Source organism: Pinus tabuliformis, chromosome 7 (genome assembly GCF_031772625.1).
Source record: "Pinus tabuliformis cultivar Carrire ecotype Pingquan chromosome 7, CPIR1, whole genome shotgun sequence".
NCBI lineage: Eukaryota > Viridiplantae > Streptophyta > Pinopsida > Pinales > Pinaceae > Pinus > Pinus tabuliformis.
In genome coordinates, this window is record NC_142293.1 from 593,005,394 (window position 1) to 593,029,011 (window position 23,618).

General features: G+C 37.9%; 1 protein-coding gene across 3 annotated transcripts in view; it reads left to right on the plus strand.

Annotated features, from left to right (window-relative positions):
• The window catches only part of SS3 (starch synthase 3), a 549,711-nt gene that overhangs the window by 280,820 nt on the left and 245,273 nt on the right, over positions 1-23,618 (plus strand). For all 3 annotated transcript variants that reach the window (XM_089458559.1, XM_089458560.1, XM_089458558.1), the window contains 2 exons: positions 5,513-5,622; positions 21,028-21,133. In XM_089458559.1, coding sequence (XP_089314685.1) covers positions 5,513-5,622; positions 21,028-21,133 — 216 coding nt within the window. The remainder of the gene's footprint in view (positions 1-5,512; positions 5,623-21,027; positions 21,134-23,618) is intronic.

A 23,618-nucleotide genomic window follows, 5' to 3' on the forward strand; every position in this document is an offset into this window, starting at 1 on the left:
AGTAGATCCCCCACTTCCCTTTACTTTACTTTGCTCTTTACAACAAGAGTAGAATTCTCCTTATCATCCTTACCATCATGTTGGCCTTTGCAGTTTTGGAATGTCTCCTTGTGTCTGCCTGTACGAAATAATCCCACAATCTATCACAATTGGGTAGATTCTCCTATGTAACAATCCCATCAATAAAAACATCTCATTTTGGAGGAAATCCACTCAAGGCTGATTTGACCAACTCTTCACTATCATTAGCTTCCCCCACTATTTCCAAGTCATATCTAATTTAAGTGATCCTAGTTAGGTATGATGCAATTGTGTCAGTTTCAAACATCTTGGTATTTCTCAGTTCCTCCTTTAACACCATCTTTCTGTTTTGGTTTCTCCTTTTACTCTAGTATAACTTTATTAAAGATGCTCACATCTCAAAAGCATACTTTTTCCCTATCCAATGAGGTATAATTTGTGACAATTCCAAAACTAGAATCCCCACTGTAGCAACTGATGATATTACTCCTATTTGTTAAATTCCTTTAAACAAATTAGTGGTAGTTTCCTACAACAAATATCCTAATGCATACACTGCATCCTTCACTTAATTAAATATTATGCGGAAACAAGAGATTGAGCAAGAAAGAAAATACAACCCAACAGAAACAATTATTTTTGGACAAAAGTCCCCGGAAAAACCCAATGTGGGAAAACGGTGCAACAGATCTGAGGGTTTATTGTTATTAAGCAGTAGCAAATTTTGAATACATTTCTGAATACTCCTATTTGTTAAATTCCTTTAAACAAATTAGTTGCAGTTTCCTACTGGCAAAAACTTTTGTGAGATTACCTCACACAATCACTGAGAAAATCTCGGTTGATCTGAACATTGGATGAAGTGTCTTTGGTAGGCCCTATGTTGCCTCTGTGCAGTGCTCACATAGTCCCCGCGTCAACCTCTCTGGGCACTATGTCACCCAGTTTGTTGATCGATTTTTTTCTCGGAGTCTCTGCTCTTAGCCTGCTGGTCTCACACCCTGACTCCCGGTGTCTGAAACTGACTCTGCCCAACAAAATCTCAGACTCTCTCTCACCCTCTGCGCTGCCTATGCATGGCCCTGTCTCAATGTTTGCGTGAGAGATGCTAGATCACTCTCTGCCTCTCTCTGCTGATGATTCTCTGGCTGAGAAAATCTCTCTCTCTTTCTCCGGATGCTATCCCTGCCCCTCAACTGCAAGAAATCTCCTTGATCAGAACTTCCTCCTGAGAACTTTTCACTTCAGAAATTCGATCTCTTGATCTCTCAACGTGTTTTCCAAATGACCCTCAAGCTTCCTTAAATAATCTTCTCGTTGACATTCAACAGCCTAGATTAAAAGCTAATCAATGGCTAAGATCATTTTAGCTTGATCCTCGTCTCCTTATAGAAGTTACACCCACAGTTAGATTAATACCCATTAATATTTTTAATTTCCTAGGTTTAGACTTAGGGTCCCATTAAAAAATATTAACTATTTTAATAAAATTGTATCTAGGTGGAATTTCCCGAAATGCTTTCTATGTTCTTTGGAATACATGTGCCCAAAATTTGAGGCCTAGAGCTCATCCGATGCTGCCCCAAATCAACACTCCCTCTTAGCGAGGAATGTGCTCTAGCAATATGCGTTGTTGCATACTGCTTTGACTTTGAAGCATCGTCCTCTGCATTGCTGATGTCTGACATGTTGTCCACCAACTACTGTGCTGCTGCTATAACTGTACTGTTGCTGACACTGCCACTATCAACACTGCATTTGTACTATAGCTCCCTCTCAAGTGCTGCATCTGTGCTACTGCTAGCACTTCCACTACCAACTGCTACTACACTGCAAACGTAGCCAACTAGTCATTTGAAACCCCATTGACCAATAGTAACTGTGTTAGTTGCTACAGGCTGCAAACACCTACGAACATTGTGGTGTTGCCCTTGCCTGTCACTGCCACCTCTTCATCTTTTTCGACTAGTCAACTTGTTTACCTACTGATCCAGTACTTGCTTCGTAGACTTGGTTGGTTGGCTATGGGACTAGTCAATTAATTTGCGTCCATGTCTACCAATCGGGCCATGGGAGCTCTCTCGAGCAAATCACTATGCAAGTTGTCTCCTTCCTAGCATCAACGCAACCACCCCCTACAACGTCTACTCTGGCGACTTATGCACATTGCCTCCTCGACCCTCTGTCTCGACTACAAGCTGCTCGAAAGTGCTGCAACTTCTCGTCTCCTTAACTTACTCTTGCACCTGTCAGTGTCACTTGGATAGGCGGCTGTCCGCTGGCTGGTGGCGGTTGTCAACCACTGTTATTGCCTCTGCTCGACCACTTGCATCATGGATCTCCTGCCGATGGTTGTAGATGTTCTTCTGTGTGTGCACAATCTCAACGTTTTTCCTTCTCGCGTCTACATAGTGTTCGTCGGTCGGTCCTCTCCTTGTTTGTGCCGACATCTGACCCTTTGACCTGGCACTGTTGGCTTTGCAGTTGACCTGTTGGCCACTCAACCCTACCTCAGACTGTGGTTCGACAATCTTATCAGCCACCAAAATGTCCTAATGTTGTCTGTTTGTTGTGCACCAGATTTGGTAGGGTATTCTCTTGTCTTTGTGGTTGGTCGGCCGGTCATGTTGAAGAATGTAACTACTATTGGTCTTCATAATTGAGTCATGATGTAATGTATCTGTCAAAAGAAAAGATTTTTTTTTTTATTGTAAAAGAAAAATTGACTTATTAAAGCATGGGTTTCATGCTTGGGTCATTGGTCAATAGGTCAAAACATCCATTGTGTGGTCTACGATTTTTGTATAAAGTCAAAGTCAAAATCAATATGTAAAAGATCCTTCTTGGGCTTCTTATGTCAAAGAAGAAAAATATGTTTTAATGTCAAAAAAGTATAACAAGCTTCCATCCACCAAGTCAACTTTGCAAGTCGGATTCATCTTCTACAAATTGGCTCCACTAGTCAACCTCAATAAAGAGACATGTTTACACATAAAAGAAGGCTATATATATAAAGTGTCACTAGTCAACCTCAATAAAGAGACATGTCTACACATAAAAGAAGGCTATATATATAAAGTGTAACTCGACTTAGAGATAATCCAATGAAGAAATTTGAGCTTGGAACAATTAAAAGTAGATGAGATATGGAAGACATGAGGAGAAGCCCATCCAATTACAAGAAGTAAAAATGCCAAGCGAAAGAGATTAGAGGTACAATGAAGATTTGGAAGTTAATCATCTTTCTATTAGAAGTGCAAATCTACTGAAGAATTCTAGGTCTGAAGATGTAGAAGTATAATAAGAGACCAAAAAAATTGAAGAAGTAAAAGACTGAAATCTTAGTTGGCATGATGTTGGAGTCTGATTGATCTTAATTGAAGGATAACATGGTGGATGGAAGAGAGTCAGTGTCTTGGTCTTAGGTCCTGGTTGTCTCAATTTGATTTGAATCTACTAGTGAAATATTTTCACTGGGTTTTCCCTTTCAAAGGTGTTTTTCCTTGGTTGAGTGCCTACATCTTGTGTTCCCTTGTTGTCTTTGTGATCTTCATGGTTTTGGAAATTGTCTTGATGATCAAAATATAATAACAAAGAAGAAGAAGTAATAACTAATCACAAGAAATTGTCAAGTAAAAGAGAAATCAAATTAATAAGAAACCCTAATGCTGCCCTAATGGATTTCTCAATAGGTTAGGTGCCTTCTTTATAACTCCTCAACTCGAGTGTTGCTAGGTGGCTTTGTCATGGGCCAGCCTGTTGGATGGCATAATGGCTAGCTGGGAGTCGCTGCTGGACAACCACCGTAGGTCTCCATGCCTCATCCAAACTTTTTTTTTATTAGAATTTCCCGAGCCTAGCAACTAAACCTCGTTCTCCATGCGTGCCACTGATGCGCACTAGGAAAAACTTAGCCCTCCAGCGACTTGACCTCCTCCAGATAAAATTGATCTCCTTCTGACAACTCAACCTTGCAATTTCCTCTTACTTGACCCTCCTGGATTCGTCCCAATCCACTTGCACTTCTTCTCTGTCCTCTTTGACCACAAAGCCACTTGCACTTAGAGAAAATATCTCTCTTTGTGATGACTTGCTCTCTATACTTATAATTTTGAGATCGATTCAGAGTTAGGCTCTGACCATGTTAGAATCACCCGAATTGAACACCCGGTATTTGGTTCCTAGCACTTTTTAATAGAACAAATACACAACTATGTTCCTAACCAAAAAGAATTAGCGGAAGAAAAATTACTCGATTTGAGTCTCATACACATAAATGGATTTCTGCCCAATCAACATTTATTCATTAATAAATTAATCACAAAACTTACTTGAGATCTTGTCTTGGGATAATGGCCCAACTGAGAAAACACAAAACTGATCACCAGCCTCTCTGCACTCTATCGAATTCAACACACGCTCACTAAGAAGCCTCTCTCAATCTTGTGCTGTTTTTGTGTCTTAGCTCCTTACTTTAGGTTCAATTTGTAACTTTCCTAAGCTAAGATTGATGACCAAAATTAGCTCATCAAATTATTTGAAGATAAGTGACTTTATTTTAGTTAACTTTCCTATCTTTAGCTTTCTTTAACTCTAGTACAAGTCATAAATTTAGCTTGCTTTACATCCATGTCACATGAAACACCCTTGCACACTCTGCATATTGCATGCAAGCTCCTAAAAAGGCAAATCAAGGTCCTTCTAGTCAAGACACAAAAATAGAAGTACCTTCCGAGCTACAAAACTCAAGAGAATTGTTATCATAAGGCTAACTTATAGTGACATCGATATTCTTGTGAACATAGGTCACTTGTATTTGGTTTGAGTGATAAAGGTATGTAGACTAGTTGAGATGTCTTCTTTTATAACTTGGATGTCGATAAGGAGTTCTTGTGATCTGATTACCCCTAACCTGTTTGTGGCGATCTCTTGGTTTACTTGAGGTATGTGATTTCCTTAAGATACGAAAGTCATTTTGTTAATTGCTGGATCTTCACTTGAAATTTCTGTTGTTTGAATTGCAACATGCGAGCATGTCTTCACTACAATTGTATTTGGATTTGTTTGAATTGTGAGATTAATTGGACTGCTACGCCTGAAGATTTTGTGATAAGTTCTTCGAATTTGTTCTTCAATGATTTTATCATCTTTAAATTTTTTAATCCAAGTAAGCAGATTTTGGTTATGATTTTTTAAACATGAAAGTTCTTCAGCTTCTGATTCAACTTCATTTTGACACTCAAGCTTCTCATAAATGCTCCATATTTTGATAAATGATTTATGCTCGAACAAAATTTACACCCCATTGAAATTAAGTTGCAAAACTTTTGTACTTTAGCATTATGTTTGATGTTGTCATTCATGTCTTTAGCACTCTCTCAACTATAGATAATATGAATGAAGGGATTATCTCTTCTCAAATACTATTTGTGGTACATTCTTCAGCAGAGCTTGATTAATGAAATTCTTTTCCTTAATTATGGATTTGCAGGTTCACGATTTACAATTTAGGAAAGAATTTTCTTGGGGAGGTACCAAAATTAAAGTCTGGCATGGAAATGTGGAAGGCTTGTCTGTGTACTTTATAGAACCAGACAATGGGTAAATTTCATCTTTCCCAAGTAAAAGCGGCTACATTTTATTGTTTCGTTTGTGAGAGCTCAATATAGGTAAATCTATCTATAATATACACTTAAAATCTTGAAGGAAAATATCACAAAAAATTATAAATTTTATATTATGGCATCCTGTAGACTTGTTTTATGTTGAAACGAAATAGGTTTTCTTGGTTATTAATTGGGAGTGCAGATTGGATTCTTTAAAAGTTTTGGATGCAGGTGTGGGTGCAGAAACTGTCCTGAATTTAGGAATCAGGGTTTGTTGTTGGGGGTGGGAAGCGTTGGGGGCAGTGTGGTGGAGAGGGGGCATGTTAGGTTCAGAATTCTAGATTCTGAACATTTAGATGCCAACTCATAAATAATAAAAATGTAGGGACATGTAAGAAATTCGGATTTTAGTATTTATTGTTTTGAAAATCAGATTTTAAACAAAATTAAAAGTTTTACATTGTAATCAAAATCAGAATTCAGTAAAGGATGCCGTGGAGTTTGTAAAAAAATCAGAATATGAAGCTTGTAGAGCTGATTCATCATTCCATATTTCATGTTAATATATGAAAATGAGAAAATTACATAAATTGGACTTTATCTGTGTTGTCGCCCAAAATGTCACTTTAATGTGACAACGCTCAGTGCAGGGGCTTGTCACTCTGATCCCTGCCTTCTCCATTCTAGCTATTTCCTAAGTAAGTTAAGGGGGGTAGTCCCTAGGGGTGAAATGGATGAGAAGCTCATTGAGGATCAACAAGCTTAGGAGATGCAAATGAATATCCCAACAACTTGGCTTAAATTTTATGACAAGAAGAATTATCAAGAACAATTTATTAGATTCTTAAGACCTTCTAGTGAGAGACCAGTGCCTTCAATTTAGAAAATGCTTGCACAAGAAGGATTAATACACCAAGTTAAAAGATCAAAACAATCAGAAATATGAGCAGTAAACTTTGAGCGGATGATTGCAAGATATTCTCTGTGGAACAATGACAAAATCTTTCAATGCCAATAATGCTTTTATATTGTTCCTTAGAAAGTTGAAATAAGCATCTAGCTCTTGAGAAAAAAGCCACTTATGAATGGTAAAAGAGATAATGAATCAAGGATGAAAACCACTTACTTAGATTAACAAATTATGTCCAAATTTCAGAGAATGCAATTTACGAAATTAGGCTAGGTTGCTTCAATTTGACAGATGCTTTATTGCGAGCAATGTCAAAGTTACTTATAATCCAACTTAGGAAGTATCACTTGAAACAAAGCTCGTCCAATGATATGCCAATGAGTCACAATAATATATCTTGAATTATATTACTTGCTTAGAGTTATTTCACTTTGTTAAATAGCAATTAGGAAGAAGTGAAATCTGAAAGTACGCAAGCATAAGAAACTTAAAATAAATGTGTTAGTTTAATCTGCAGCAACCTAGTAAGCAAATCCAGTCAATAAATGCAAATGAAATCTGAACCAACGAGGGAATTCAACCAGTGAGTTAGATGTGATGAATTTCAAGCCCCTAAAATTTGATGTGACCCCTTTCAATAAACAAGCCTGAAACCTCTTGAAGAAGATCCTTCATTTATTTGCAGAACATTCAAACCCAAAAATAAGGGTTTTCCGCACCAGAAGATATGGCAGAAAAAGGAATGTAACTCTCTCAATTGATATCTCTAAGAGTGATAAATATCAGTTGTGTAACAAGCTGATACCCCTGCAAAACAATATCACTCTCTATAATATCTTTACACCAGCGTTCAAACCTTTAACTTCCTGCCTATACAGAAGTGAGTTGATAGACTTTGACTTCAAGCTACAATTTCCTCAATCCAAAACTCGGAAAACAATGATCAATGTTTGTGATAAGAAGGATTGAATCTTTAATGATAGATTCTCCAAAAAAAAAATTGTGGATTTTATGTTCCAGGTGCAGGCTTGAAGTTTAAAGAAACCCTTCTTGCAAATCAAATAATGGAAAGATTTCTGGCCTTAGAGGATGATTGTAACCACTGAAATTTTCTGAATTTCAAACCCCAGAAGATGTGAAAAATTATATAAGAAGGACCTGAAGCTTCAGAGAATATGCTTGCCACAAATTTAGCCTCTTTAAAATTTTTCAGACCAGAGATGCAAATGCACTCACTTTGGGGCAGGAACAGTGCTTCGATCCTCTATGTTAGCTCTCTATTGTAGCTTTAAATTTTGTCAGATTTTAAAAGAGAATTTGTTGGTTTTTTTGAGTTTAAAGTGCAGCAAATACCTTAAAACAATTCTCCCTGTCTCCTTACTGCAAAATAATTATTTAATGAGACAAGAAAATATGCAAAATAAACCTTGAATGCCTGCAGCCTGGGTCATAAACCTCACAGAAATCTGTGATTAGTCAATGAAATGCACAAGAAAATGTGCGGTTTCTTCAAAATGAGTCAAACCCTGAGCAAGAAAATTTTTAATGCCAAAATCCTTTCAAATACAGACTCGAACCCACCGCAACTACTAAAGCGGATAGAATATCTCAGAAAACCCTTGCAGCCAAAATTTAGAAATTTAAAAGCAATTTCTTCCAAAGTTCTGTCTCCAAAATTGCTTTGCGATGGATTAAGGTTCATATATTTGCTTTAGAGGACCTGTTCTCAACCTTAGGGCTGGGACTTCAAAATGCTTCGCTGCCACTTTAGAGGACCTGTTCTCAACCTTAGGGCTGGGACTTCAAAATCCTTCGCTGCCACTTTAGAGGAAATCCACGGCTAGTCCTGGAGAAATAATGATAATTTTCTATGCAAGAAAAAATAGGAAACCCTTGGCTAAAATTAATCTTGCAGTGAGATATAGCTTTGAATTCCTGTGACCGCCCAATGGATAAGGTCTGCAAATTTGGAACTCGATTTTAGTGGAGAAATTATCACAAGAAAAACCTCTTGATTTTTGAAACAGAGGCCCTCCAGCCCACGGATTTCCACTAAGATTTTCAATGCAGCCTGGGCAGTAACGTAAGAGCTAAAATCCAATAAAATTTTGAAAGATTTTTTCAGAAAATATAATTATCCTTCTTTGCAGACGATCTGGATTTTAAAACGGAGAAGATCTTCTCGGCCTAAGCAAAAACGGCTTCAAAACTTTAATTTCTTCACTCAATCCCTAGCCGTGAAGACTAGGCCAGGGCTGGGACCCTCTCCTCTATTCGGCTTCTTCAAAAATCAAATGGAGATACCTGCAAACAAAACGATCTTAAAACCCTACGCTTTCTCATCTCTGTAAAAATAAAAGCCTCACGAATTATGTAGAAAGAGATGGATTATAGAATATATTTGCATAATTTACGAAGTCATAAAAAAGATAAATATTTACCAGTATTATAAAATATTTACAATTATTTAAATTTCAGTTAATCATTTACAAAAATTATATTTACAAGCTTTAAAATAAAAACCCAAGAAATTATATATACAAGAAGAATTTTAAAATGCAATGGATTAGTGAAATAATTGAAAATACAAGGTGAAAGGTTAAAATAATTTCTTTAGCCTTATGGACGTTAAACTAATTTCTTTCTTTTAGATACAAATTAGAGAAACTCTTTTCAAGTTTTGAATGTGGGATAAAAAACATAAAAGTTAAATTTAATTAAAAGAAATCTAATCAAATCAAAAAATTATTTACAAAATAAATCTAAAAAATATTTACAAGTATGCTAAAATAACCCAAAACATAAAATTTAAAACAAAATCCAAAACCCTAAAAGTTAGAAAATCAAAATTATTCTACAAAGTCTGCAAATCTATATAAATAAAACACAAATCTACTAGATCTGAGGAGTATGAGTCCGACTCCATTCCCAAATTTATAGAATCAAGCTCTTCCTAGCGAGATTCATCTAATGAACACAATATATAAAAGATAAATGGGTTTAAATGAGACACTAGCCGAGAAACTCTGCAAGAGAAACTTCATTAGATAGACCCAAAGTTTCAATTAGGAAGACTTTTCAGATCTTATGCCCTAGGAGTTCATTGGTCCAATCGAGGATTCACTCTAACGTCTAAGTTTTTTTAATATAAATGATTTCTGCACACTTAAGATCAAACCGTTAGATCGATAGAGATATAAAATAAAAATGAAATATTAAAGAATTAGAGATAACTGTTAATTAAATTAAATGAAAATGTTTTTTTAGATCCAATAACCTATAACCTATGCAAGATACTTCAGCAATAAGTTATTCCATGAAGGGTAGTGATCAACAATTTATAAAATTATAGTTTAGCAGAATATTAAGAACAATATTACCATAAGTAGCAGAAGATGAACACCACCATCAATGAAAACCCCAAAGACTTTGCGTTATTATTAATCCAGAAAAAAAATCACAAGAGAACTTCAAGAGCTAGTGCATGATTCAAAGATCGGATCCTTTTGGATGAAAAATGACCTCTAATTTATAGATAAATTTTCCAAATGGTTATTTGGTTTAATTTCCGTCGAAGTAATCTCGACCGTTGATAAAAATTTAGTTATCTTTTAATCATTACCATCGAAATTATTTATTTTTTGAGGAAAATTCGAATTTTTCATTTAATTGATTTTTAATTAACTCAAAATTAATTATTTTGAGTTAATTTCTTCAAAAAGTTGACTTTGGCTTAACTACCAAGGCTCAAGGGTCCGAAATTTCTTGAGATTTTCAATATTCCTTTGGTGGATGATCTCCAAAAATTAATTTTTCTAGAACCCACAAATTTTCTAATTTGGAGAATTTCTTTTCCCTAAGGCTTAATTTTGACTCAAATTAATTAAATTTTTCGCTTTGGATTTTTAATATTTTTTTTGCCAGAAAATTTAATTAATTGACACATGAGGGGATTAATAATTTTTTCAAACTCTTTAATATTTTAACACCATGGCTAAAATATTATTTACATTTCAACCCTCAAAGAGAGAAAACCCGTTTGTTATAAACCCTCAATTATTTGACCCAATTTTGCTACTCAATATGATTTAGCTGACTAAGTGATTTGTAATAAAATAATTTTGCCAATTAGCTAAAATTATTCCCAAATCACTTTACAAAAGACTCAACTAGAACACTGAGACTTACTTAAGATCTTGATGACAAAATCCACCCTAATTTTGGGGTGAGGCTGGAGGGAAAAACTTTGCCGATCATTTGTGTTAAGATATATATATATGAATTAGTGAGACGAAAAACCTCCTAGAATGAAAATCATCATCAAAATAATATTCTTACCTAGGTTGTTACATACATTATGGTTTTACTAAGATCATTTACATTATAAACTTGGAGAATGTGTTTACTATTTTGACAAACTGTTGACTGATGATGAATCTTGGATAATTTGAACATTGGAACATGATGAAATCCCTTTTGCAAAAAAAGGAGTGTACTGCTATAGGGTAGTTGACATGGAGTGGTCAACAATCTGGAAAGCTCTAAGAGTGTGAAAAAAATTCAGAAATATCCTGCTCCTCATAATCTCCACTTCACATTTTTGAATTGAACATCAGAATGTGCACCCCAACTGACCATAAGGGGCACGAAGGGAATAGGTAGTAATAGCATGCCACCCATCCATAATAGAAGCGGACAAACCTCCTGTTACACCTTATATTATATGAGGTCTTACACCTCTGATTTTCATCATGACAATTTTGAGTTTTAACAAAACTTAGTTTTACTTGTAATTTCATCACACATGTCTGTGCTTATAGGATAATACCAATGGAGGGTTTGATGGACATAGGGGTATTTGGTTGGTCTGCACATTTTTCTCGACACTTCCCTTCTAACATTGTTGACCTCCATCATTGGGGGTGATGATGAGTCTAGAGGAGTTTTTCTTTTGCACATGTACTTGCTTATTGTTGCTACCCCCTTAGAGCACATCAAAAATTGTTTCAATTGTGATGTGCTATTTGGCTTGGTTGTGGAGTGCCTTAGATCACATGGTTAATAAAATGAAAAGACAACCCCATTGAAATATAATATCATGACATCACCCCCAAGATATACTTTATGGCATAAGGCAAGGTAACAATCACATGTACCATGACATTATACTCATATTTTGTGGTACACGCTATGGTAATGTTTCATTAGAGTGGATAGGCCAAAGTTTATTATGTAATGTGGGTTGGCCCTGTTACCCACCCACATACATGAGTAAGCATAGGAGATTTTTTTTTCAAGTATGATGCAGTTTGCCAGCTAGCAACCCTATCATGATCCATAGACAACTAACCTCAAATGACACTCATCCACTTGCCGGCTAGTGCATTCTTTCATATATCCTGCTCATTTGATGAAGGTGGGTCATCTATTATGAGGTACATTAACTATTTTTGTATTCAAGTGCTTTCATTTAAAGTGTAAGGGCATTCTGGAATGGATCACATGTTGAATTTTTGATGATAGATTGCTATTGGTTGTACACTTGTTCCTTTACTTCACCTTGGTGTTTATCACTTGCCCCTTATTCAGTGTGACCTTCATTGAGGTATTTCTTTCACCGTCTAGGAGGGGCATGAATAGGAGGCTCTGATGATGGTAGTGTTCCATAATTCCATACTTTAACATTTTTCATCATTCTCTTGTTTCATTGCCCTATCTTTTGACTGGTTGTGGTTAGTCGCTCGTGTTGGTTCACTGTTGAACTTGTCGTATGAGAATAAGGGGTTGTATATACTCAAGGTTTGATGCAACTATAAGAAAAGAAAGAGCATTAGCCAAATGTTAAAATGCAAAATACTAGAAAGGGATGCAAAGCAAGTAAAAGTCAAAATATAGCTTGAGCTCTACCTCTTATATCGCCACCCGTCCTTGAGAGTATCCATGTGCATCACCACCTTTCGAAGTAAAATGAAATCTTTATTAACATCCCAGCCCCGATGAAGCAAGATACTACACATCACAAAAAGGGGTTATCTCATTTTTAAATGATAACCATTGAAGCTTGTTAAATAAACTTTGTAAAGAAAGAAAAGTGAAAGTATGGGGCTTGGAATAACAAAGGTGAGGATGGTAACTCATGCATTGTTAAGCGCTCCCTCTATGAAGGTGCTCATGGACAAATAGGTTGATATAACTTAGCATAAGACTATGACTCCACTCATAAAGTAAACCCCAAATCATAACAATTTTCTGTTGATTTGGGGTAGCATCGGATGTGCTCTAGCCATGAAAATTGGTGGAGAGGCTAAAGCACATGAGATCTCCAAGTCCCAGAAATAGTTTGGACAGATTCTACCTGGTTAAGGAGATATTAAAATAATCAATATTGAAAAATAAAATATTAATGGGTATTAATATAAAATTGGGTTAGAACGTTCCCAATGACATGGATCAAGCCAAATCTGATCTTAGCCGTTGATTAGAGATGTAATCTCGGTCGTTGAGGGATAACAGGAAAAGTATAAGAAGAGGCTTGAGGGTCAGTTGGAGAACACATCAGAGTGATCAGTCATTCTATTCTCTAGAGAAGGGTTTGGTAAGAGAGATAGAATCAATGATCAATAGTGAGGGGCAGTGAATACATAGCAGAGAGGCAGAGGTTGTACTAGAGAGATAGTGCAGAGCCCGGAGAGGTTGATGCATAGGCAGCTGGAGGTTACGCAGAGGCAGCTAGGAGCTGCGCAAAGCCAGGAGAGGCCAGTGTGTGGGACCAATGGTGCACGAAGCGGGGACGAAATGGGGACGTTTTTTGGAAGAGAGGACGTGGAAGTGTCATTTTCCAAAAATCTAGGAAGCGAAGCCTCTGCTATATATATATATATATTTTTTTTTTTTTTTTGCATTTATACTCAAAACAAACATCCCAAATACCAAATTAGTTGTAGAAGACATGAAAACATGCATATTTTTGCATAAGTCATGATAGATATAGCATCTATTGTACATTAATGATTAATTATTCGAGCATCAACCATTTAGATGCATCAACCATCTACAATCTAGATTCTTCTTCTCTTGTCTAGCCTTTGCCTCTACCTCGATTGTCTAGGGATATTAGTCAACATTGCCCAATTTTGAACAAACTACCTAATTCAAGACTTAAAATATGGTAGAAAAAGCTTAGCATGCTTGATCGATGATTTTGACTTGATTGAAAGGTAATTTTTTGCTAAGGGCGTGACAAAGGAGTTAAACAATTAACACCACCAACACTAGGGTACATATAGGGCTTGGTGCTTTTGATTAAATGCTAATCGCATACCTTCATACTTGATATAATCTAATGAAATGCCACAATCCCATTGATCCTGAATTCCTGAAAATTGTTAACTCCGCTGAATTTTGAATAGGATATGAAATTCTCTTTTCTCCATATGAAATCCAATGAGGCTGGAACCACTGTCAAACATCTTAAGTCATTTCATGGTAATGTTAAAAATTTAAGTAAAAGTGATATTCTCCTTTATTTTTCATTTTCATCCTTTTACTTTAAGAATTTAACATTTCCATGAGGGAGCATCTGTTATATTTATATTTTTTTGCCTTCATTCCTCACCCTAACCTAAGGTGGACCCACCCCCAATATGCAAACTCACCTAAAAAAATAAAAATCGATTTTCTAAACAGCGCGGCGCTTTTTCCGAAAGCGTGTATGGAACTGTACGATTCACCCTCCAAAGCCCCATGCTTCGTACGGTCGAAGCGCCATACGAAGTGTGCTTCGGAGGGATGCTTTCGGAATTTCCAGGAAGCGTCCAAAACAGGCGTAACCGTGCTTCCGAATTTTGGAGTCGCGCTTCCGGGGATGCTTCCTGTACGAATCCGTACAGGACGTGCTTCGGGCGTTAGATCCGGGGGGGGGGGGGGCGACGTTTCCTGCAACATTTCTAGGGACTGACGCAAAAGCTCCAGAAGTTGACGCAGAGGCTAGCAGAGCTGATGCAAGTGCAAGAGGCAGCGCTGGAGGGATTTCGTGGGATAGACTAGGAGCTGGTGAGCCGGGTAGGGTGACGCAGTCCCTATCAGAGTGACGCAGAACAATGGGAGTTGCAATTGTTGCTGTGGGATTGTTCATCCGGTGATTATTTAGCGAATATCTGTCTCCGAGGAGAGGTACTACTGCCGAGGACATTCTTTGTTGGGTGAACCATTTCTAGCACCCTGGTTGTATTCTTAAAACTGCATAATAATAAAACCCTTTGAATAGCTGCACCAGTTTTCCCGCATTGGGTTTTTCCGGGGACATTGGTCCAAAAATAACGGTGTCACTTGCATGCTTGTTTACTTTCAGTTGATGATATGTAGATGTTGATATTGTACTTGTGTTTAGTTTCAGTATTTACATGGTAAATAACTTGTTCAGTAATTGAACAAGTAGGAAGAAATAAATCAGATGGTATAGGAAGAATTTCTAACGGGTTAAACTTAGAAATTCCAACACTTTCACACCTATCTTAAAAAAGGGATGACATAGGAACTATTCCTCCTCTTGGGGTTGAAGTACCAAATAGGGCCTTGTAATAACTCTCCCATACCTAAGCATGGTAACTTGTTTACAAGTCATAGTCTAGGAAGACATTTGAAGGTGATGCTTGTGTGAAGTACTTTGATGCGTTTAACATTGAATATGACTCACTCTGATACTCTGGTTCCGTCCAGACCACCAGACGATCGACCACATACTTACTCTTCGTGCGGTGATCGAGGAAGCTAGGCATCGATCCTCTAAAGTGTACTACTGCTTTGTAGACTTCCGGAAGGCCTTTGACCGAGGGAAGATCTTTTCCAGAGGCTAAGAGAGATTGGCATTTCCTCGACTCTCCTAACAGCTATCATGCGTCTCTATGAGGTTGTCCTTGGCTGTCTCCGCACAGTCGGTGGAATGTCGGATTTCATCTGAAGCACCACAGGAGTCAAGCAAGGATGCCCCCTTTCTCCTACTTTATTTAGGATTTATATTGATGAGCTTGAGTCTTTCCTCCGGGAGCATATCCAAGATATAGATGGGTGTCTTCTTCACGAGGTCCTGATTTCCATCCTCCTCTTTGCAGATGATATTGCCCTTATTGCCTCCTCCCAAGAAGGCCTTCAGAGACAGTTGGATGCTCTCGCAGCTTTTTGTGACCGGAGGCATCTAACTGTGAACTTGGGTAAAACCAAAGTGATTATCTTCAATGGAGTCAAGAAAACCTCGGACTTCCACTTCCTATTTAAAGGAGAAGAGATTGAGATTGTCAACACCTATACATATTTGGGAGTTCAGTTTTCAGGGCCTCGCTTCAGCGTGTGGCTAGCTCTTCAACCTCGGATCAACAAAGGGTATGGCTCCCTAGCCCTTCTGGAGAGGCAGTGTTTCCGGCACCATTTCCAGGACATCTCGTCCAAAATGAGCATCATGGACACTTTGATTCGCCCCACAATGCTTTACAACTCAGAGATTTGGGGTCCATCTCTCCTAGAGTCAGATTGGGCTTCAGTGGAGCGGGTCCAGACCCTCCTTTTGCGTCGTTTCATTAGGTGCAAGCAGACAGTTCCTCAACACATCATTCTAGTAGAGTTCGGGGCTCAACCTTTTTGCCTAGAGGTGATATTCAGGGTAGTGTCGCTCTTGCACAGGCTCTGAGGCCTGGCAGACACGAGGAAGGGTCATGAGAGATACCCATATTTAGCATATTACTCCTCGGAGAACATCGCCCGTACGCAAGCTGATCCAAATGTTGGTACACCAACGTGACAGAGCTTCTGGAGGCTTTAGGAATCCAGATTGACCATCCCCCTCCTTTTTAGTACTCTCTGAATGCTCCAGGCCACCTCCTTCCCAATCAGCAAGAGTTGAATAAAATCATTAAGGAGGATATTTACAGATGATACATTCAGACCACATGGACCAATCCTCCCAATGGGTTGCGTCCAAAATTGGCCTTCTACGCGGAGCATTGCCTGGAGATCAGGAATGGGCTCATCATTAGACCCCAATACACGTTCCAGCATTGGATGCATGCCCTTAGAATCCCCCTCGGGCAACTCAAAGTTGGGTCTCATAGACTCCGAGTGGAGACAGATCACCACATCGATGGGGCAGATAGAATTTGCCAGCTTTGTCACTTACAGGAGATAGAGACAGAGACACACTTCATCTTCGGATGCCCTGCTTATTACGAGATTCGAGGTCGTTTACATTGTCTCTTCAGGTCTTCTCAGACTTTGACCAGCTTCCTCAGATATGTTGATCAGAGATGCCTTGCACTTTATCTCCAAGATGCCTTCAGATTTCGGGCCCGTTTTCTTCAGCCCCCCACCAGATTGGACACCACGCAGAAGATCACGGACTTCTTTAGGGCGCTACCATCAATGCGGGGCACCGAAAGAACCATTGACCGACCCACAGACACTGAGACCAGATCTGTGCGATCCCGGGGGGGCTGACCCACCAGACTGCACCAGCGCTCCAGGATTGGATGCATCCCTTGGAGGCGTCGTAGAACCTCTAGGCGATAGCAGCGACAACCCAGTATGCCCACAGGACAGCAGAGTTTGACAAGCTTCTCTCAGTTTTCTTCTTTCGACCTCGGATATTAGGAGTAGGAACTGGGCATGAGACTCCTTCCCCCTTTCTTCTTCTTCTCCTTCGTTGCTTCATTGCAGTGCTTTGTTTCAAAGCTGAGAGCTTCTAGCTTCTACATTTACATTTACGTAGATTATAGATGTATTTCTGCTTTTTAAGAAATGTTAAAGGGGATCGTTTGGTCCATCGGCTTGGCATGATGTAATCATTGTAACTGACAGTCCCATTGATCTATTATGGTCATTTGTTGGACATTAATAAAATTATCTTATCTTATCTTATCTTATCGAATGGTTCTTGTCCCATGATGTTGATCTCACTTGATTCTGTGATTATGTGTTAGATTTTTGCTCCTAGGTACAACTGTTATCCCTTAAGAGATTGTATGATTAGACTCTACCTGCAATGGATTCGTTAGGCGAGTAAAATCAAATGTAACAATTTAAACAAAAGATCAACATCGTCATTGGAACAATTGAGGATTGATGATGATTTTTGACATGAAGGCTAATTTGTTAACAATAATTTCCATTGCAGAATTTCAAACTTATTTTATGTTTTTTATACTGCATAAATTTGTGTAATGCCTACCAAAAAATCCATTGAATCCATGTGTCGTGGTTATGTGAATACAAATGTGGGCTAAATATGTAAGGTGCTCATTCCTATGGTGATGTGGCTTGCTTCCATGTATGTACCAATGCCTAGGGATATGTTAGATGTTCCATAGTGAACAAATATACATGAAATTGTGAAGATGAAGACTCCTAAAGGTGACAACAAGCCACATGTGCCAACATGCCTCCAAATATGTGATGATTCCTCAAAAGATAATGCTCAACAAGAAAATACACTCAAAAGCTAGAACCAATGGTTATCAAGACAAAAAATGCTCCATAGCACAACTTGATGAACAAGATCTTCAAAAATGATACTAATCCTGATGCACGATATGTGTTAATAGGAATGTAAACAAAAGAATGTCGGGCAAAGGAGAGGATTGCTCATGATGAATTGACTCTCTACCATCACTTCAATGGTTCATTCTCTCATGAGTTTGATGTTAGTGTGAGGAGTTGGAGCAGAGATTAAGTGGAGAGAAGACTTTAGCTATTATATTAATACTAATTGACACAATTGAATATTTTTTGATTGATCAAAAAGATCGATTTCAATCTACTAATTCCAGTACCCATATCTTCTAGAATAGAGATCCTCACTCCTGTATTACCTGAAAATTTCCATTTGTCAATGCAACAATTCCATTAAGAGGATTGATGAAGAATACTAGGCTAGAGGAAGAGGAATTACTTTACTTTGGCAAAAATGAAAGCATCAGGTAGCACCATCTTGAAGTGGAGAGAAAAGGATTTTATTGAAGCGAGCAAGGGAAGAGAGGCCAAACTTCACTCTTACGCCAAAAAGGTACAAATGTTAGTTTTTCAGTAAAAGGAGAGACAAGGGTTGAGGAATGAAAACTAAGGCATGGATCAATTTGATTCCAATTACTCTACTTCCTAACCCCATTTGAGTTAGGGAAGGCCCAATATGTTGAAGAAATTTTTCATCATTCCACTTCCAATATTTAAATTTATAACATTGACTCTGGATTTAGGTTCTAGCCTTGACACTGCGTAAGGCCTTCATAATGAAAATATGGCTCTAACTCGATGTTCTTTCTATTTCTATTGTGCATACAAGCATAGACAATTATAGACTAGTTATATCATTTTTCTCTTACCATCTCTCGTTTGAAAATGCGTCACATATTTCATTCATTCATTCATCCTTCTTGTGTTTCTAAAGAAGCTCCTTGGTTCGCCTATGTCTTGGAGAAAAGTAATTGAGTGGTGTCCTTAAGTGAAGTGAGTGTGTGTTCAAATTTCCACAAGCCCAAGGTACTAGGAAAATCAAGAGCTAGGGATAAGCAGGACCTCTTTCTTGTCATTTACCAATATAATGAGTTGATGTAGGAGCTCAACCAACATACCAAAATGAGGGGGTTGGGAGGGGGAGCGGTGGGTTGGTTGGTCAATATAGTGAGTTAGAATGAGGGGATGAGTTACCTACGTATATGATAGGATCCATACTAGGGAATGCCCTTTTCTTAGTTTGGAGAGAAGCGGAGATCAAATCTCATTTCCATTAGGAGAGAAATTTGATCACGAGATTGGTCATGAAATGAATGAAACAATTATTTATACATCTTAGGATCGAACCGAGAATAAAATCCTGTGTGAAGGGATTTATTTTTTTGTATGTTGTTTGTTAGTTAAAATTAGTATGAGGGGACAAGTTACCTACGTATATGATAGGATCCAGACTGGGGAATGCCCTTTTCTTAGTTTGGAGAGAAGTGGAGATCAAATCTCATTTCCGTTAGGAGAGAAATTTGATCATGAAATGAATGAAACAATTATTTATACATCTTAGGATCAAACCGAGAATGAAATCCTCTGTGATTAGTAACTTTCAGGGTGACTAGCCTCCTTTGTGATAGTTGTTTCTCCCAAACTATTATGCCTTGGTGCAATTTTTTTGCGGGGTGTTTTTTTTTTGTCCGTGTTTCCAATTTTTTAGGTGTTTGTGCTTTTTAATATTAATTTGTTTGTTTGCAATTTCTTTTTGTGTGTTACTAGTTACTACAAGCTGTAATTTCTAGGACATTGAAGTCTCCCTTGAAATTCTTGTAAGGGAGTGGGTGTCTCTTGCGAGGGAGGGGTGTCTTTTGTGAGGGAGGATGTAACCTTGACAGCTCGTAGGGTCTTCATGGTGTGTACATAAGACAGACATCCTCGAGGCCACTTTCATGGCCTCCCATAGCAATGCCATCCCAAGAGGACCTCAATTAGAGACCCCAATGGTGGTTTCCTATATGAAGTAGTAAGGGTAGCCTCTATTGGGCTTTGTTATGACTTGGCAAGACCCTTGGGTAGAGTGTGATCCAAAGTTTCTAGTTAAGCACTAGGGGTTGTGTCTTGTCAGTAATTATATGACTCTCACTTTCAGATTGGTTCTTCCCAACTTGAGGGGGGTTTCCTTGAAGGGTTTGAGGCTTGACTCTAAATTTTTGGGGAAAAGGTGCTCCAAGCAGATCAATGTGCTTCATAGAAAGAGAGAAAGTAGAACATAATAGAAAGTGGTAATAAATAAGGGTTATATTTGATCGTAGGCTTGAAAGGCTCAAGTTGCCCGTGGTCATTTGAGTTGTTACTCATAGATCTTGAACAAATTCATTGATAGACTATCTATGTTATTTAACTCACACCTCCTTTCGTAGATATGATCTGTTCATTCATTATTCCAATTATGAAAAATGTAGGAAAAGTTGTTTCTTTGTTTGACATGATTTCAGTAAACATGGTGGTCATAATCAGCCACTGGATTGTTGTTTGGTTCAAAAAAGTTTCTTATATTTTCTTAAATTTACCGGATCTCTTGTGCATAGTTTGTTTTTGTTGGATTGACCCAGGGGGATTTGAACCTTGAATCTCATGGTTTACACAATACTTCATAACACGGCGATTGCCAATTGAGCTGCCCCCCGTTTGCACATAGGTTTTATTAATCCTAAGTTTTCCATACATTTTTCTGTTTTGTTCATAGCTGTATTTCATTTGTGGTTTAATTTTCATTGAGCTCTATTCAGCAATTAGGGCACCTTTTTACTGTAGTTGAATGTACACCTGAAATATGTCCTTTTGTAACTTGTTCTAACTTTGATAATGTTAATGCTTCTTATGTGGCTGTTGTTTGAGTATATGATATTTTAGCCAAATAAGATTGGCTTGAGGTTATTGTGAATTTTCACTGAAAAAATTGTGTCTGAAATCTAATATCCATATTTTATTGTTTTGTGTGTGCAGAATGTTTCGGGTTGGTTGCATCTACGGCCGTAAGGATGATGGACAACGTTTTGGATTCTTTTGCCATGCAGCCCTTGAGTTTCTTCTTCAAAGTGGGTTGCATCCGGTAAGAATATGAACTTGTAAGGTGTTCAAATTTTCATATTTGATATAATGAGAAACATTATGGTTGTAAGAGCCTGCTTGGTGCACCAAGAACTGTAGAAACGTATTTAGAATAGACGGTACTGAATGTGCAAAAGTTATTTTCCTTCTACAAATTGATTTCAAATTGTTTTCATCTTTCGACGATAAACTGAAAATGTCCCTTGGCATCTTTAGTCAAAGTGAACAAATTGTAAAAGAGAGAATGCTCCTAAGGAGTCAGAAGGAATAAGAAAATTCTCTTGCAACTTACGCAATCTAAGATTTCCAGGAAACTAGATAAGGATTTACACAAATTAGACATACAGACAATTCTGAGTTATTCAATTGTGTGGACACTCCCCTGAACAATTGATTGTAGAGACTTCCTGAAACTCAAGCTTTAATGCAACTTCAAAAATTTCATCTCACAAGGAGCGTTCTTGAATCTTGACTGTGAATTTACAGCCTTGGGGCTGATCTGAAATATATTTTACAGCAGTGGACAATGGATAATATTTCTCTCCTTTTCAATCCAAATCAATAAGACAATCCAAGATAAAGATACCAAGTATCTGTCAATAAGTTTTAGCCTAGGGAAACGTTTTCAAGCATAAACCAGATCTTAGTTTTGCTTTATAACAGCAGTAAATTGCTCTATCTTCTTCAAGATTAACAATACATCCATAAGAATTTCAGCCTTAACCAATGTCAAATCAGAAGGAGATACAAGTGCTGGAATTTGTTAAATCAGGGAGATATAGATAACTGAAAATCAAATCTGCAGTAAGACAATTTGAACAGCTGAAAACTTCATATATATATAGACACACACAAAAGATGTTCGAGTACATACTATCAATGCATCACAAGCTGGTACAACCCTCTAAGCTCTCCAAAACTCTACCATCAACACTACCAAGCATGGTTGGCAAGATGTTTCCTCTTCTTGTGAAAATTTCTTAATCTACACATCAGAAATCCTACTGCAATCACGGGTTTATCATCTCCTACTTGTTTTTACATTCAACAAGTTATTTAATTATTTAAACAATGATGAAAAACACTACTGCAGACTACACTGACATACAGATCATAAACTGAAATAGATATGAGACAAACACACAAGGGACACTGTTATTTTTGGACAATATGTCCTTGGAAAAACCCAATGCAGAAAAACCGATGTAGCAGCTTTGAGGGTTTTCTATTATTAAGCAGCAGTTCTAAATACAACTATGGATGCCCTCTCGGCAATCTAGTTACAGAGATAAAATACATTGGCAGAAATCTAAGTGAGATTACCTCACTTCACCCGGCAAAATCCCTCTGATCCGGCAATTGAACTGACTATCCCCGACTACAACTGTGCTGCCCCTTCGCACTAGCTATGTGGGCTTGCATGGAGTTCTCTAAGGCTTTGCATCAGCTCTGCGCTGGTCTCACTGCCCCTTGGAGCTCTGACGTTAGCCTTCTTGGTTGATCCTGCTGCTCCCTGACGAATTTCAGACTTCTGCAAGAGGACAACTATTCCTCTGTGCTGGCACTGTGTCAAGCACTGCGTGGGCCCTCCTGGCCCAACGTCAGTCCTCCTTGGTCTGCACTGCTTCCTCTGGTGTATCTTTGCCTCTCTCTGCTGAGTATTCGGGGTTTCGGAGAAGATCCTCCACCCCAAATCACTTGTTCGAATTTCTCAGCAAACCTTGCCCCAAAAAAATTGAACTGACTGATCAATATGGTGTATATCCAATTGATCCTCAAGCCTCCTCTTATACTTTTCCTGTTGATGAATCAACGAACGAGATTAAGTCCCTAATCAATGGCTAAGATTAAAACAGACTTGATCCTTGTCTCTTAGAAGCTTCTCACCTATATTTTTATTAATACCCATTAATATTTTTATTTTCCTAAGTTTAGACTTAGGAACCCTATTAAAAATATTAATTATTTTAATAACTCACCATCCGGGTGGAATTTCTCCAAACGATTTTTGGGTCTTGGAGATCTCATGTATTCTAGACCCTCCACAAAATTTCGAAGCTAGAGCACATCTGATGCTACCCAAAAATCAACACTTCTCCTCCTCAACAAGTACAAGCTAGGCTTAAATCCACAAAACGCTAGCTCCAATGTGTCCAAGGGAAGAAACACTAAACTTAGTATTCAACATGTTCCAAGTGCTCCAAGAAACACTAGTGTTGAAAATTGGGTAATTCGGAAGGTCTTTCCGAATGGAGAAAACTCACCAAAAGGGAGCTGGTTGGGAAAGTTACCCAAGTGGTTGGGGTTTTGACTCAAAGTAGTGGGCTTGAGACCGAAGTTAATTGATTGTTTATTCTAAGCTGTTGTTGAGTGGTAAAAAAGGGGTTTCTTGATGTACAAGGAAAACCCCCAAGATCACTCACACAAGTGTATAAATTGGAGAACTATGATAGGTAATTTCACATCATAGCAATCTCATTCTTATG